This window comes from Prionailurus bengalensis, chromosome B1 (assembly GCF_016509475.1).
Source record: "Prionailurus bengalensis isolate Pbe53 chromosome B1, Fcat_Pben_1.1_paternal_pri, whole genome shotgun sequence".
In the NCBI taxonomy this organism is placed as follows: Eukaryota; Metazoa; Chordata; class Mammalia; order Carnivora; family Felidae; genus Prionailurus; species Prionailurus bengalensis.
In genome coordinates, this window is record NC_057344.1 from 99,707,507 (window position 1) to 99,722,774 (window position 15,268).

At 35.5% G+C, this 15,268-nt stretch overlaps 1 protein-coding gene across 1 annotated transcript in view; it reads right to left on the reverse strand.

Annotated features, from left to right (window-relative positions):
- FAT4 (FAT atypical cadherin 4) overlaps window positions 1-15,268 on the reverse strand; it is a 175,353-nt gene that overhangs the window by 96,283 nt on the left and 63,802 nt on the right. Inside the window, exon 2 of the mRNA XM_043568869.1 lies at window positions 2,475-2,606. Coding sequence (XP_043424804.1) covers window positions 2,475-2,606 — 132 coding nt within the window. The remainder of the gene's footprint in view (window positions 1-2,474; window positions 2,607-15,268) is intronic.

The window sequence follows — 15,268 nt, forward strand, 5'->3', positions numbered from 1 at the left end:
CTGTTGAGCTGGAAAGGAATTACCAGAAAGAATTAATGATTCAGGATTCACTTCTCTTTGCAGGGCCATACTTCCTTGGTTGGGAGCAAATATAAATGAGGCTGTGATTAGAAACCTTTCCTTGACTCTTGAAAGTACTATACAGTATGCAAAGACAATAGCTGCCCAACAAAAGTCCTTAGACTCTCTGAACAAAGTTGGTCCCTTGAATGTTTTTTAGCTGAGCAAAGTCTGTGCTGTGGTTAATATCATCTGCTGCACACTTTTGGAGAAATGGAAACTCAGTTACATAAAATCACTGAGCAAGACACTTGCCTCTTAGAAAGGTGACTCCTTCAGCAGGGTCTTTCTTTTACTTATTTAATTTTGATTGGCTTGGTTTTGGGGACCAAGCTATGAAGTAATTTCTAAACATTAGAAATTATCTTGCATGTAATAATCATAGTAATCTCCCTGGCACATTGTATTCTCTGAAGATTTTTAAATGCATGTTTGGCACTGCTAGTAACCAAGCAAATGATCTCTCTAAGTAAGACTGGAACATCAGAAAAGGAATGAAGAGAATGAACAACTTAAAATTATAACCTGAAGTCATGGGCTTCACAGAGATTAAGCAAAAAAAAAAAAAAGTGTCATGACCTATGAATGCCACACAAAGGATTGACAAAAGCTGTAGGAACAACTGAGTGGGATCTGTGAGTGGTGCTGATGCCTTAAATTTTGATCATATTTTGCAGTTAACTGAGAGTCAAATCAAAAGAAAGGAATTGGTAGAAAGGAGACAGCTGTCCCAAAATGGAGTTGCTTATGCTAAATCTCATGGCAATGAACTGAGACTGTAATACTTAATCTAACTGCAGTTTCAACTTCCCTAGAAATGTAACTTTTACCAAGTCCAAATGGAATTACCTAGTCAGCACTGGTGAGGTAATAGGAGCAATAGATCCCTCTGTTCCCTTTAGGAAGGTGACCTTGCTCAAAACAACGCATCCATTGCTAAGAATTTCCTTTTTCCACCCCATTCAGCCTTTAAAAACTTTTTCTTTTCTACAGCTTGTTGGAGTTCCTTTCTCTTGCTAGATGAGACCCTGCCTGATTCATGAATCATTGAATGAAGCCAATTTAATTCTAATTTTACTTGTTGAGTTTTTGTTGTTTAACATTTTATAAAATTGAGTAGAATATACTGAACTTAAAACACCAAATCTTTTTAAATAGAAAACTACAATTATCTAAATATTTATGGGTTTTTTTGCTTACTTTTCCTTAGATTTTGGCAAAATTTATAAAAAAAACTACATCATTACATTTCTGTATTAGCTGTTAAATTAGTCTGTTTTTTATTTATTAACCTTTTAAAGTTAAAGAAATAAATTTATGGAGATCTTACTCTTAGATCAAAAATCAAGTTTGAAGATATTTCTGAAGTTTAATTGAGGGCAAAAAAAATTGAGTCCTCTGGTTTGTGTTGGGGTTAGCTCAAGGTGAAAGGTGATACTGGTGTCTGGGAAGGTTATCTCTCTTTCCACAACACCATCACATTAATCAATTTCTTTACCTAGCAAGAAGGAGAGAGGAAGCAATGGGCTTTTTTCACAGGAAAAAGATAAATTACAAATTTTATAAGTTGTTATGCCATTTGGAGCTTGGAAATTAACTAGCTAAACTTGAAATATAAATATAGAAGACAGTAATCTAAATTGTGTTCCCAAATTTTACATTTACTACTAGATAAGAAATTTCTGTTTACTAACAGATTTGAAAAATCGTTAGCTTGCCTAGATAATGTCTTTAAAATGTATAAGGCTATTGTTAAATCGTATATTTTGTTTTATAGATATATGCAAATTAAGTAAAACACTACATAATAGTGTTTTTAAAATATTTTAATTTTAAATAATCAGCTTTTTGCCAAATACAAATAAAAGTTCAATCCTTAGCTGCTAGGATAGCAAATTGGAATGATAAAGGCATAAAAAATATGGCTGTTTGATATTTTTACTATTTGTGAAATTAAAATAATTTGGCTAAGAAATCTAAAGTGCAACCAGCAACTAACTGAAAAATGAATTACTGATGAAAGGAAAATTACCTCCTGGTAATTTTATATCACATATCAACAATTAATCTTTCTTATATCACATATCAACAATTAATATTCTTTGAAAAAGAGTACACGATGCTTAACCTTAATTATTAGGTATTAAAAATGGTCAATAGGGGCGCCTGGGTGGCTCAGTCGGTTAAGTATCCGTCTTCGGCTCAGGTCATGATCTCACAGGTCGTGAGTTCGAGCCCCGTGTTGGGCTCTGTGCTGACAGCTCTCTGCCCCTCCTCTGCTCATGCTCTGTCTCTCTCTCTCAAAAATAAATAAACATTAAAAAAAACTTTTTTAAAAAGTGGTCAATATATGGTAGAAACTTGATAGGCCACTGGGATACTAGATTTCAAAATGAATTCAGGCTCTGAGTTACCTCATCAGCATCCATGGCTGTCAGTTGCATGATCTTAGAGCCATCTCCGATGTTCTCCTCCACAGTAAGGTCCAGCATGTCTGTTGGAAATACTGGTGGATTATCATTAATATCTTGAAGCGTTATTTCAACCTACAAGGAGAGAAATAAATAGCGCATGAAAGCCCCACATGTCTGCAAGGTGCTAATTAAAATGTATACTAAGAGCCCACTAGCTAGGTAGTCCTTCCAAAAAGAACAGAATTTTTATACAGAACATCCAAACAATGAAAATACCCTAGAGAAAGCTATGAAATCCTTATAAAAAAATATAAAATCCAAGTGAAACTCATTTCAAAGGGTTGCCTTGGAGTTTATACTAGAAAAGGCCCACTGATCAACTGCTGATTTAATCCCGATTTGTGCACCACTGAAGAACTGCCCAGACTTTGGACCGTCTGCCATTCAACCATGAAATGTCGCCTGACACAAATGAGATGTAGAATTTCTTCCTGAAATGTTTATATATTGGCAATGTCTGGGGGAAACAAAGAAGTTCACATTTTGTTTTAAGAAACCCTCAGCACTTTCCCCTTTAAAATCAACTCCCAACCTGTGGGGAAGAAAAATACACTCATCTTCTTTTCTCTCCCTTCCCACTACTGCCAGCACTTTTTAATGTGACTGAAGCTAAATAATCATTCCTTTCTGATGTCGTGTTTATGTAGATGGCAAATATTAACAGCTTTGTTTGAAAGATCCTAGTCAGAGTTATTTGTTTCCCTCTCTAGGAAAAAATTGTTTAGAAGCAAAGACTTGTGAAGTCTAAATAATAGCTTCAAACCATGTGTTTTCTCTTTTGAGCTAGGTGCTAAAAGCTGAATATCTGATAAGTAAGGGAAGACAGCTGCTAATAAAACTGCAAGTTTCCCCAGTTGGGTCACAAAATTAAGTCATGGAGAAAAATCCATCCATCCATTTAGCTCGGATATAACCAAGACATTTTTCTCATGGGATGAAATGTCATCTTTTATAGTTCCACGGTAAAAACTCCATCAGATCTAAGAGTGATGGAGATGAATATGAAGAAAGAGAAGAGAGCAAAAGAATTTTGATTTTTTTTTTCTGGGAAGAGGTAGAGATGGGGTAGAGGGAGACTGTCCTTATTCTCCGAAAAGGAATGGATGGGAAATAGAGCAGAGCTAGATGAATAAATGGATGAGCAAATGATAAAAATAACTCCCTCCCCAAGAAACAATATAAAAATTAAGTACTAGAGAATTATTATGCCTCTAGTTGCACCTTTTAATAGGAGAGTTTTGATCATAACAAATGACTCAAATTAGTCCAGGGTATTGTTGAAACAGTCAGTCTCAGTGGTTAGAAATGTGGCACTTCTAGTTTGGGCTCACATCATTCTCTGTACCACTTCCTTTAAAGAAAATGTCCACAGTATGTACAACTGCAGCCAAGGTCCAACTGCCTTGCACATTTGTAAATAACCTGGATTTTCAAATTAGAAAAACTGAAATTCAGATTCTGGCTCCCCAACTTATTAGTTAGTTGGATAAACCTGAGTGCTTAATTTATCTGGGTCTCAGTCTCTTCATCTTAAAACTGAGATAATATTATATATATGTCTTCGAGCACTTTATGATGACTAGACTTCAATGAGGCCAGCAAAATGCTTAGGCCAGAGGGAAGTGGTTAATAAGAAATTAATCTCGGGGCACCTGGGTGGCTCAGTTGGTTAAGCAAACAACTCACGGTTTCAGCTCAGGTCATGATCTCACAGTTCATGAGTTTGAGTCCTGCATCCAGCTCCACACCAGCACCGTGGAGCCTGCTTAGGATTCTCTCTCTCCCCCTCTCTGCCCCTCCCCTGATGCAATGTGCTCTCGCTCTCTCTCTCTCTCTCTCTCTCAAAATAAATAAATCAAGCTTAAAAATATTTTTGAAAAAGTTATTCTTGGTTTTCAAGTTGTGACCACAGACCTCAGAGTTCTGTAGAGCTAGGGAGAGACTTTGAGAAAATGACTTAATAAATCAGAATTTCAGGTCCTAAAAGCCAAATTCAAAAAATACAAGTTACTGTTCATCTCTGAAACATATTGAATATGTACAAAGTTTTCATGTAGGAAGAGCTTTGACATACATATGCATATACGTATTTCAAAAGCCTGAAAATGTGAATTTAAGAATAAATGACCCAATGGTCATCCAAAAACATAATCATCAATGTTCTTTAGAAATTAATAATTATCTTCACATTATATGTGTGCACTGTACTCAAAATACTGTAGGAAAATAAATGAAGAATAAGAGATAACTAACCAAAATACCTCATAACTTAACTCTGACTTTTTAGCTTAATAGAAATTTTTTCAATTCTAAATTGTCTTTCATCTATAATTTTATGACTGAATCTAATTGTAAACCAAGATTCCAACCTTGCATATGATTGTGCATGTGTGTGTGAGAGAGAGAGAGAGAGGGAGAGAAAGAGAAGGAGAGAGAGAGTTTTCTAAGTATATTTGTGTGAGAATGTGCATATATGAGTGTATGTTTATGTAAGTGTATATGAGTGTGTGTGTGTGTGTGTTTAGGGAAGAACACTAAACTGAGAGTGAGGATAATCCATATTGGCACCAATTAAATATGACATCAAAGATGCATCAGGAAACAGTACCATGCACTAGAAGCATGTTGGGTGTTCCAGAAAGGTACCTTACTCATTACACTCATTATAAATGGTGAGTGCATAAATTGAACACCTTTGTATATTTTAATAGTTATTACAAAATAACTAACATATGTGCAAGACATAGTTTTAGATTATACATGTACACACACACACACACACACACACATTTTTAAAAATCTTCGAAAGAGCCTTTGAGGAAAATACTACTATCTTCTCATTAGAGAAATTAGAGTTAAAGAGGTTAAATAATTACCCAATGACACAGAGCTAGCACATAAGTTTTCTCTACTGTTAGACAAACCTGTCTCTCTCATGTGTAGGTGTGTATGTTCAATAAACACAATGAATCATATTTGAAAAGTATGTCACAGCTATACAAATACATTTTCATAAATGTGCATATTATTTATATCTGGAATCTGAATCACTTACATATGAACTAACTAGCCATATAATCTTGGGTCAGCCAACAAATTTATCTCTGTCAAATTTTAAGAAGAAATAAGACTGTACTACTGATCCCTATATACAGCTCTAGAAGTCTTTGTCATGCATGCTCTATGAAATTTTGTCCAACTCCATCATTTCAGGTAAAGAAAGACCTTCCCCATTTTACTAGAAAGAATAAATTTAGTTCAATATTAATGAGTTCAAAATTAAACGTTTCTGAATATATCTATAATCAGCCAGTTATAAAAACAGATCTAGAACATTTCATCATTGTATTCTGATATATGCAATAGTTATTTTTTGGATATCACATAGCACCCATTTAATAAGTCAGGCTATCGTTTTTCCTAAAATCAGTGTCAGCTTGCCAACCAAAAAGGTAAGACCTCCATATTTCTTTCTCAGGCTGGGGGGTGGAAATATGGATATTTCTCTTAATTGTCCAGTATCTCTTTGCTATTCCACAATACCTTAGATATTCCTAAAAAGCTTTTGGCATGGTTTTTTCTAAGCTCTCTCAATAGCCTGCGGTAATGATTTATGTAGAAAGAGAGGTATGAACTCCTTAGCTCAGGTAAGTCTTTTCCTGCAATCCGTTCACTTTTCCTGATCCCCTGTAGCATGTTTCTACCAACCAAGAATTTCAGGACTATGAACCCTGCTTGCCTATGAGACTGTCACTGATTCCAGTATTCATCCATTCTATATTTTAAAATCTATCACATAACAGACATAAGTTAGTCACTAGAAATACAGAAGAAAACAAGACAGATCACATCTCTTGCAGGGAAGAAGTAGAGTTTGATAATAGAAATATGTACAAATAGAAACATTTACAGTTATCCCTGGGAAAACACACTGTTGGTATCTTGATTCCAAAAGGTTTATCTCCCGCACCTAGGATAATTCTTTGAGCTGTCTGCCATCTTGCCCTTGGCAGTTACCATCCTTCTGATGACTCCAAACTCTAACATGTGCTTGGCTCACTCTTGGGTCTGCCACCAACCTAAGAGTCTTGCCTTCTTTGGACTAAGATTCAATAAAATTTGTTTTGAAATGTTATTATACAAAACACAGGAATCAAAAATTAAAAGTTTACAGAAGATATTGGGAAACAAGATTGAAGACTTTATAATTTTTAAAAACTTCTTTCTGTGCAAACTAGATCACTTTAATAGTAGACAGTGACTATTAGTGGTTTAATTTTATTTTAAAATTCTGAGATTTTAAAATATTTTCCTAAGCTAAAAAACATGCTTATATCTTTTTTCCCCAAAGTTTATTGTTTTGTTTTGAGAGAGAGAACACAGACAGAGAGGGACAGAGAGATAGAGTGATAGAGAGAATCCCAAGCAGGCTCTGAGCTGTCACTGCAGAGCTCCAGCCAGGGCTTAATCTCATGAACTGTGAGATCAGGACCTGAGCTGAAATCAAGAGCTGGTCACTTGGAGCGCCTGGGTGGCTCAGTCAGTTAAGTGTCCAACTTTGGCTCAGGTCATGATCTTGCTGCTCACGGGTTTGAGCCCCACATCAGGCTTTGTGCTGACAGCTCGGAGCCTGAAGCCTGCTTCGGATTCTGTGTCTCCCTCTCTCTCTGTCCCTCCCCCACTCACTCTCTGTCTCTCTATTTCAAAAATAAATCAACATTAAAAAAAAATTTTAAATAAAAAAAAGAGTTGGTCGCTTAACCATCTGAGCCACCCAGGCACCCCAAAAACATGTGTATGTTAAAAAATACATTCCATTCTCTTAAAAGACAAACCAAGAACTCCTGTACAGAAGCTAGTATTTTCCCCTTTAGTGTTTACATTTATCCTTACATTTGTTTAAACCTGAAACAATCAAAATAATTGCATTAAATATTCATTTTGCAAAAATAAAATGAAGGAAAATAAAGTAAAATAATAAATAAAGTAAAATAAAATAAAATAAAATAAAATAAAATAAGACCACATTTTGAACTCAGAAAATTCCCTTCACAAGTAACTATATTTAAAATAAAAATAAAACAAAAACTTATAACAGCTTCGATAATTTAAGTCCAGGCGGTATGTTCAAGGTATGTATTCTGAAAGTTTGTGAAAATTTATCCTTAATGATTAAAGAAACATTACACCAGGAAGATAAGGCACTTGCATATTTTATGCCTGCCTATCAAATGCTGACCTTTGTGCTTAGATAGCTGGTGTTTCAGAAACATATGTGGTTTCACCTGCTACAATTACAAGGCCAGTTGTAACTTTGTGGTTGACTTCTTCATAACAAAACATCAGCTGCAGCTAATGGTTGAACCATAGGTATTGTCTTCTGACACCACCTCTGTTCAACCATTTAAAGTCCTTCAGAATAGTGACTTTCTTGGTTGAGACACCTGATCCCTAGGAGTGAAACCCTGGTAAATGGATGATTATATTCAGAAACAAAAACATGACTGAGATCAAGGGGGCTAATGACCAGTTAATTTAAAAATAGCCTGCCTTTTGGTAGCTCAATAAAGTTAAAAGTTATATAAAAATATGGCTTTAAGTATTGTCACCAAACTTCTTTATGCTAAAGGAAGAGTCCTTGATAATTCAGCTTGCTGAATAAATAGGCACTTAAAAACAAACAAAAAAACCACCTTACTGTGTAAAGAGCTGCTATGAAATGAGTACAATGCTTTCCTCTGATTTTTTTTTCTGTAGAATGCAGGCTATGATTTTATTCTACAGTGCAGCAAGAATAATATTATATCTTGGGGATTCATTTTTAAGTTTTTAAGTGAATAAATCAGAATACAACTACATAATCAATGAGCAATCATTAATTAGCAATATCAATTATCAAATCATTACATATGTGGGGATATAACTACAAAACATGGCATTTCACTGATTGAAAATGATATTATGAAGATAATATGTTACGGTCAAGGCTAAGGAATTGATTAAAATAGCAAGGTCCTTTATGAACTGATTCTCCAGTTAAATCAATAATTTCACTGAGGTCACTATATCAACAACAATTAAAATTTTTTTCTTCAATTCATAACCTCTTGCAAACTAAATAAAGTGGTTATTAATGAATCAGGATGAAAACATAAAACATTTTTTTAATTCAAAACCTTCCTTCAACCTACATAAAATGGTTCTTAGTAAATAAGAATGAAAAACAATCTTTTTGTTATTAATTAAGGGAAAATATTCTGGGAAGGTTTGTTTTATCAATGCCACTGAAACTATTGATCATTAAGAAGAAAGATGGTGGGTATATATTACAAGTAAAGAAACTAGCTAAATTCTCTATAGATATCAGCAAAAGTTACTGTTGTTAAAATGTCTACAAAGAATTTCTTTTTCTTAAAAGATGCAGTCATAAATATTCATTTCCAGAAATGACTACAATCTAAACTATAAAATAGTAAAAGAAGATGTATCAAGGAAAATAGTACTTGATTAGTTGTTTTTTAGTGACAACATATTTACATTATTGTCTTTTAATCTGTGTGGGACTGACACCCCAAAATTAAACTCCTCAAGTAATACTGTTACCTAGATAGCATAAACCCTGACAAAGCATTGCACCAAAAATAATACTTAGAGTTCACATATAAGACTTCCAAAGATATTATGATAATACCATAAAGACTGCATTTCAATACACCTTTTAATTAACAGTTCTGCCAAAAAATATTATTTTAATAATCGTACTTTGTTGCTCTGATTTCTTTAATAAATGTGTGTATTAAAGAAATCGGTCATTGAAAAATCTCTTCATGTTACCAAAGATCATTTATATTGCTCAGATTAGTGCCTTTTAAACTGAGCTTTTGGGAGCAAGAATTATCTTGCTCATTTTCCATTCTTACACCTTATCCATGCGTAACAATTATCTAAGTTATTTTTACATTTTTATTAGAGTACTAAGTTCAGCATATTTAATGAAATAGGTATACTACTGGCATATGAAAGTGTATTGATCAAAGTTGTCTTCTATCACAGTGATTTTTGGAACCAATCCAATCCTATTGATTTCCTTGTTCATTAACATTTTTTTTAATGTTTATTCATTTTTGAGAGAAAGAAACAGAGTATGAGCAGGGGAGGGGCAGAGAGAGAGGGAGACAAAGGATCCGAAGCAGGCTCCAGACTCTGAGCTGTCAGCACAGAACCTGACACGGGGCTTGAACACACACACCATGAGATCATGACCTGAGCCGAAGTCGGAGGCTTAACCAACTGAGCCACCTAAGCATCCCCCAATTGATTTCCTAGTTCTTGTATGACTGTCATGCCATTATGTGTAAATTTTATGATATGAAATCCTATGGCATGATAATTCACTACCTTCACATTCAGGGTGATAAAATTAAAAGAGCCTCAGACAGACATCTTATGTATGTTTTGTTCAGAAAATCTCCCAGCTGGGAGGCTGGAATGTAAAATTTAATCAATGTTCATCACTACTTTAGAAATGTTACACTGAACGCCACACAAGTCATAAGTAACCATGAAAGAGTAACTAAAAGCTCATGCAAATGTGCATTCCCTAGGGGCGCCTGGGTGGCGCAGTCAGTTAAGCGTCCGACTTCAGCCAGGTCACGATCTCGCGGTCCGTGAGTTCGAGCCCCGCATCAGGCTCTGGGCTGATGGCTCAGAGCCTGGAGCCTGTTTCTGATTCTGTGTCTCCCTCTCTCTCTGCCCCTCCCCCGTTCATGCTCTGTCTCTCTCTGTCCCAAAAATAAATAAAAACGTTGAAAAAAAATTAAAAAAAAACAAATGTGCATTCCCCTTAATAGGTTATTATAATGTCACTCAAATAACACTTTACTAAATGATGTCCTAGTTTATATTATGTAGGTGCTACCTAAATTCACTGGGGAAAGAAGTCTAATCTTACACTCCAAACAATTTTTATTTCATCAGAGTGAAACAAGATGCTGAGATCTACCACTTAATTTTCTGTAGGCTCAAGTGAGGAGTTGAAGTTGAAAGCAAATTAACCAAGCTGAAATCCACACCACGACCAGTACAGCCATCACGCTTGGCCTGTCACTTCCTTTGACCCTGAAAAGGAAAACTCCACCTTTCCTGCCTGAGATGAGGCTGTGTGTGGAGTAGGAGTTTGCTCTCAGTGCAGTGACAGGCTCGGTGCTGAGGGACAACTTGCTGTCACCGCATCAGGGTGGTGTGTGGAAAGGAATACTCTGGGACTTGATATCAAACATGGGACTTGAGCACAGCATTCATTAGAGGAAAAACATCAGGATAAAAACATCAAAACCTGGCTCAAGTCAATAATCAAATATGTATTTTAAATGTTTGGCAATAGTTTCACATGTTCTGTCTTCAGTTGAAACCAAATACTACATGATTCATTTAATTCAATGGGATTGACACATTTTGCATGCTGCACAGGCTTCCAATAGCAAAGTTTTATTTAGTAAATTTATGACAAAGTCTATGCTGAGATTATATAGCAGAAGTTCTAATTAAATTGCAGCAGAAAGTTTGACATTCTACATTCATTTTCTTGCTGAACTAACCACATAATTTCATTTGATAGAACATATACCTACGCCTTTTTATTTTTTTAAATCTATTTATTTTGTGTGCCCGCGCACATGCACGAACCAGGGAGGGACAGAGAGAGAATCCCAAGATGACTTTGCACTATCAGTGCAGGGCCTAACCTGGGAGCTGCCCCCATGAACCATGAGATCATGACCTGAGCTGAAATTAAGAGTCAGACAGATTAACCAACTGAGCTACCCAGATGCCCCTATCTATACCTACTTAAAATTTCAAGTTCAGAGCAAAATTCAGTAATCAGGAAAGAGAAAACTCAACATGCACTTGTAACTATCACTCATGGGGTTAAACTCTAAGTACTTTCATTTCTTAACAACAATAAAAAGCTGTATTGCCATGAAAGGATGGTGCCAGGTTTGTTTAGTTCCTTCAGTTTGATTTTTCATTTCTTTCCCTATTTTGGGGTGACCACTGGGAATTCTGCAGCCATGAGCCTGGGTGAAAATGTCTCACTACATGCAGAACACTTCATCATGTTGCAGAGCCAAACTCTATTATGGTTTGCAACTGACTCATATTTTAGTTATGAGAAGGCCCTAGCAAAGAACAGTTTACATTTAAAAGTCCTAAATGTCCGGAATGTAATGTTTGGACTATGTAGGTATGCAAGGTCTAATCATATTCTGTGAACAATGTTTTTAGGTAGTTATTTATTTATAACGCATAATCGACCAAATTCAAAACAGTCTGTGGGAGCTGTAACAATAGCATACTCTCTCATCTTGATGGTATTTCTGAACTTTGGAAACTGAAATCTGCAAGGAAAAGGGAGAAATCAAAGTTTGGAGAAAAGACCTATGATTCCCTGCCATGAAAGACTGGCAGGGGCTAGGTGTGACCTTTTAGGGAAACCTGGCAAAGCCACCCCCCCCAGCATGTACAAGTGAACCACAAACTCTTGAGGACACAGGTCTGTTGCAGCCCCAAACTCTACTGAAGTTTCAGAAACCATCAGAAAGTAAATCTATGTATTTATGTATAGTTTCTCTTTAGAATGACAAAAAATTGAAAAAACTATTGCATTTACTAGAAGATAAAAACCATCATGTTACCTAATACATACTAAATACTGTTTTACTATGTTGTTTTACAGAAAACACTTTAGTAAAACAAACGTGATGTAACGACAATATTTGAGGAAATGACACTTAATGTGGGAATTAAAAGACTCTTCTTTTTGGAATTGTAGGCCAGCAAATATTTTGTCGTTTTAAACTTTACCCCTTAAATTTAAATTATGTGTATATTTAGATACTTGTGTGTTTATTTCACACAAATTAGTACTGTTTCTATTCCATGTTTTCTGGAATATGAGGAAAGAAGGAAGCATGCACATTTTAGATTCTTTTTAGTTTACTTTTAAAAGCGAAGTAAAAATAAACATAATGAGTTTTAAAACAAAGCATATTTCTCATATAAGCTACATGTATGTAACTGTGACCGATTCTATTTCTCAAACAAAAGCAATTACATTAATCTCTCATCGCTAAAACTCTTCTAGCAGTCAGCAGCATATGTTCCTGGGATTTCAATGCATTTCTAACTAGGAAAGAAATCTGTATGAGTAACAGGCAGGCTTGGAGAGTAGCCAGAAATGACAAGAATGGCTAGAAGTGCGGACAAGACATAGTTAACTCCATTCTTGAAACAAAATGCTTTCCATAACTCTATAAATGTGTGGTGACATAATAGAAAGCTAGTTTTGTTGTGCTTTCAATATTGTTCAAATTAGAACCAAATAAGGATTTCTTTTAAGGCAGAGGCAATCATGTGTAACCACTTCAACTTTTCCTGAAATCAATACCGCATAATTTCAGAATTTTAACAGATTCTTAAGAACGCCCCAAAGTAAATGCAGAATAAAAGATCAAGTTAAAATATGTGCGGTTGCATATGAAACTTATGGAAATTTTTATACTATCCTTCAAAACAAACACCCTGCAAAAGCATCCTGTAGTACACTTTTCAATAGATGTGACTCTGAATGTGGTAGACATACATCGAAAGGGAAATGTCATATAAAACAAATAAAAATATTCCACCGTTTTTTTCTTAACTTTTGTTTTTTTTCCCCAGTAGATAGATATCAGATCTTATAAAATATAAATCACATCTGTTCAGACTGCTGACAAACAGAAAAGTAGTTTGATTTATATTAATGATACAAGCCATGGTAGATTGAATCACTGATCCTGATTCTTCACCCCTCCCTATATGCGACTTCACAGTCCCTTCCATTAAAGGTGGGCTTTCTCTCCCTGCCTCTTGGTTTTGAGATCATCCACGATGATCAATTGTTTTGGTCAATGGCATATTTAAAATTTGAAACATGTTTGCTCTCTTGTACCTCTGTCATGGTCACTAGAAAACAATATGTCCCTGCTAGTCCATGAGTACCAGAAGGAAAACAACATACATTGGGTTGAGAAGTCTCCGCTGAGAGACTTGGAGAGTCTGAAGCAGAGCTTCCCAGCTGAGCCCAGCCTAGATCAGCCCAACTGTAGCCAACCTTCAGGTGCACAAGAATAAATGTGTATTGCTGTAAGCCTTTGAGATTTTGTGGCTTCTTATTATGCAGCATTATTGTGTCAAAAGTTAACACATACCTAAGTCAAAACCATGAATTTATTGGAGCGCCTGGGTGGCTCAGTTGGTTATGCATCCAACTCTTGATTTGGGCTCAGGTCATGATCTTGTGGTCTGTGAGATCAAGCCCTGAGTGATGTCAGGCTCTGCACTAACAGCACAGAGCCTACTTGATATTCTCTCTCCCTCTCTCTCTCTCTGCCTCTCCCCAACCTGAGCATGTACGTGTTCTATCTCTCTCATTCTCAAAATAAATAAACATGAAAAAGCCCAATGTATTTATTAATTGAATATTTTATTTAATCTTCATGTTATAAATAATGGATTACTGCTTAAAAGGCAAAAAAAGAAAAAATAGATTATATACACTAATAACTGTGATATACCTTATATTATGAGATAATTTTTATTGATACGAACCTATTAATAATTTTTCTTATCCTGTAAAACTTCTCATTCTCACTTCACATGCCATACCCTCATCTTTTAGAAGGGCAACTTAGGGGTGCCTGTGTAGCTCAGTCGGTTAAGCATCTGACTTCAGCTCAGGTCATGATTTCACACCTCACAGGTTTGAGCCCCGCATCAGGCTCTGTGCTGACAGCTCAGAGCCTGGAGCCTGCATTGGATTCTGTGTCTCCCTCTCTCTCTGCCCCTCCCCTGCTTGTGCTCTTTCTCTCTCTCTCAAAAATAAATAGACATTGAAAACAATTTTAGAAGGGCAACTCAAAACAAGATGTGACCTTCAAGTCTCCCCCACCTCCCAACCAAACCAAGGATTGGAGGAAAAGGTAGGAATACCTGAACCAAGAGGAGAAAATTATGACTGGGCTGAGTCAATCAGAATGCCTTTCTTAAGAGTAGAAAATTATCAGAAAATGGAAATACTATAGAGAACATAATAGTAGAATTACAATACCAGAATGCAACCCCCATGAATATATACACTCCATCTTTAGTGTCTTTCTAGTACCCACAGGAGACTTGACTACACTTTTTTTTTGAATGGAATTACTGCAATGCCAAAATAATCCCTCTGTGCCATTTCGCCTTTGCACATTACTCTTCACCCTGGAAGAAATTTCTATTACTTGACATAAATGACATAAAGTTTGGACTTATAGCCAATCTATTTTATTTTAGTTGCTTTTGAGTATATTTGTTATACTTCCTTACAGATTTTAAACAGCTATTTCAAAGTATAAGATTAAAATCTCATTTTAGAGTTTTGTGTTCTTTTTACTTCAACACAATAACAAGTTTAATTTATTTGAAGCAGCATTAGCTCATCAAAAATAGGGATGAATATAGTTTCTGTTTGATAGGAAATGTGACACATGTTTTCTGAAGATATTGAACTCACTGTCAAAATAAAAAAAAGTTTACAGTGCACTGTGCTTTAATTATATTTAAAAATCCTATTTCAATAAACTCAGAAGAAAGACCACTTCTCTTCTAAGTTTCGATGGAGTGTTTAGTTTCCACCACAGTATGTGTCATACAGG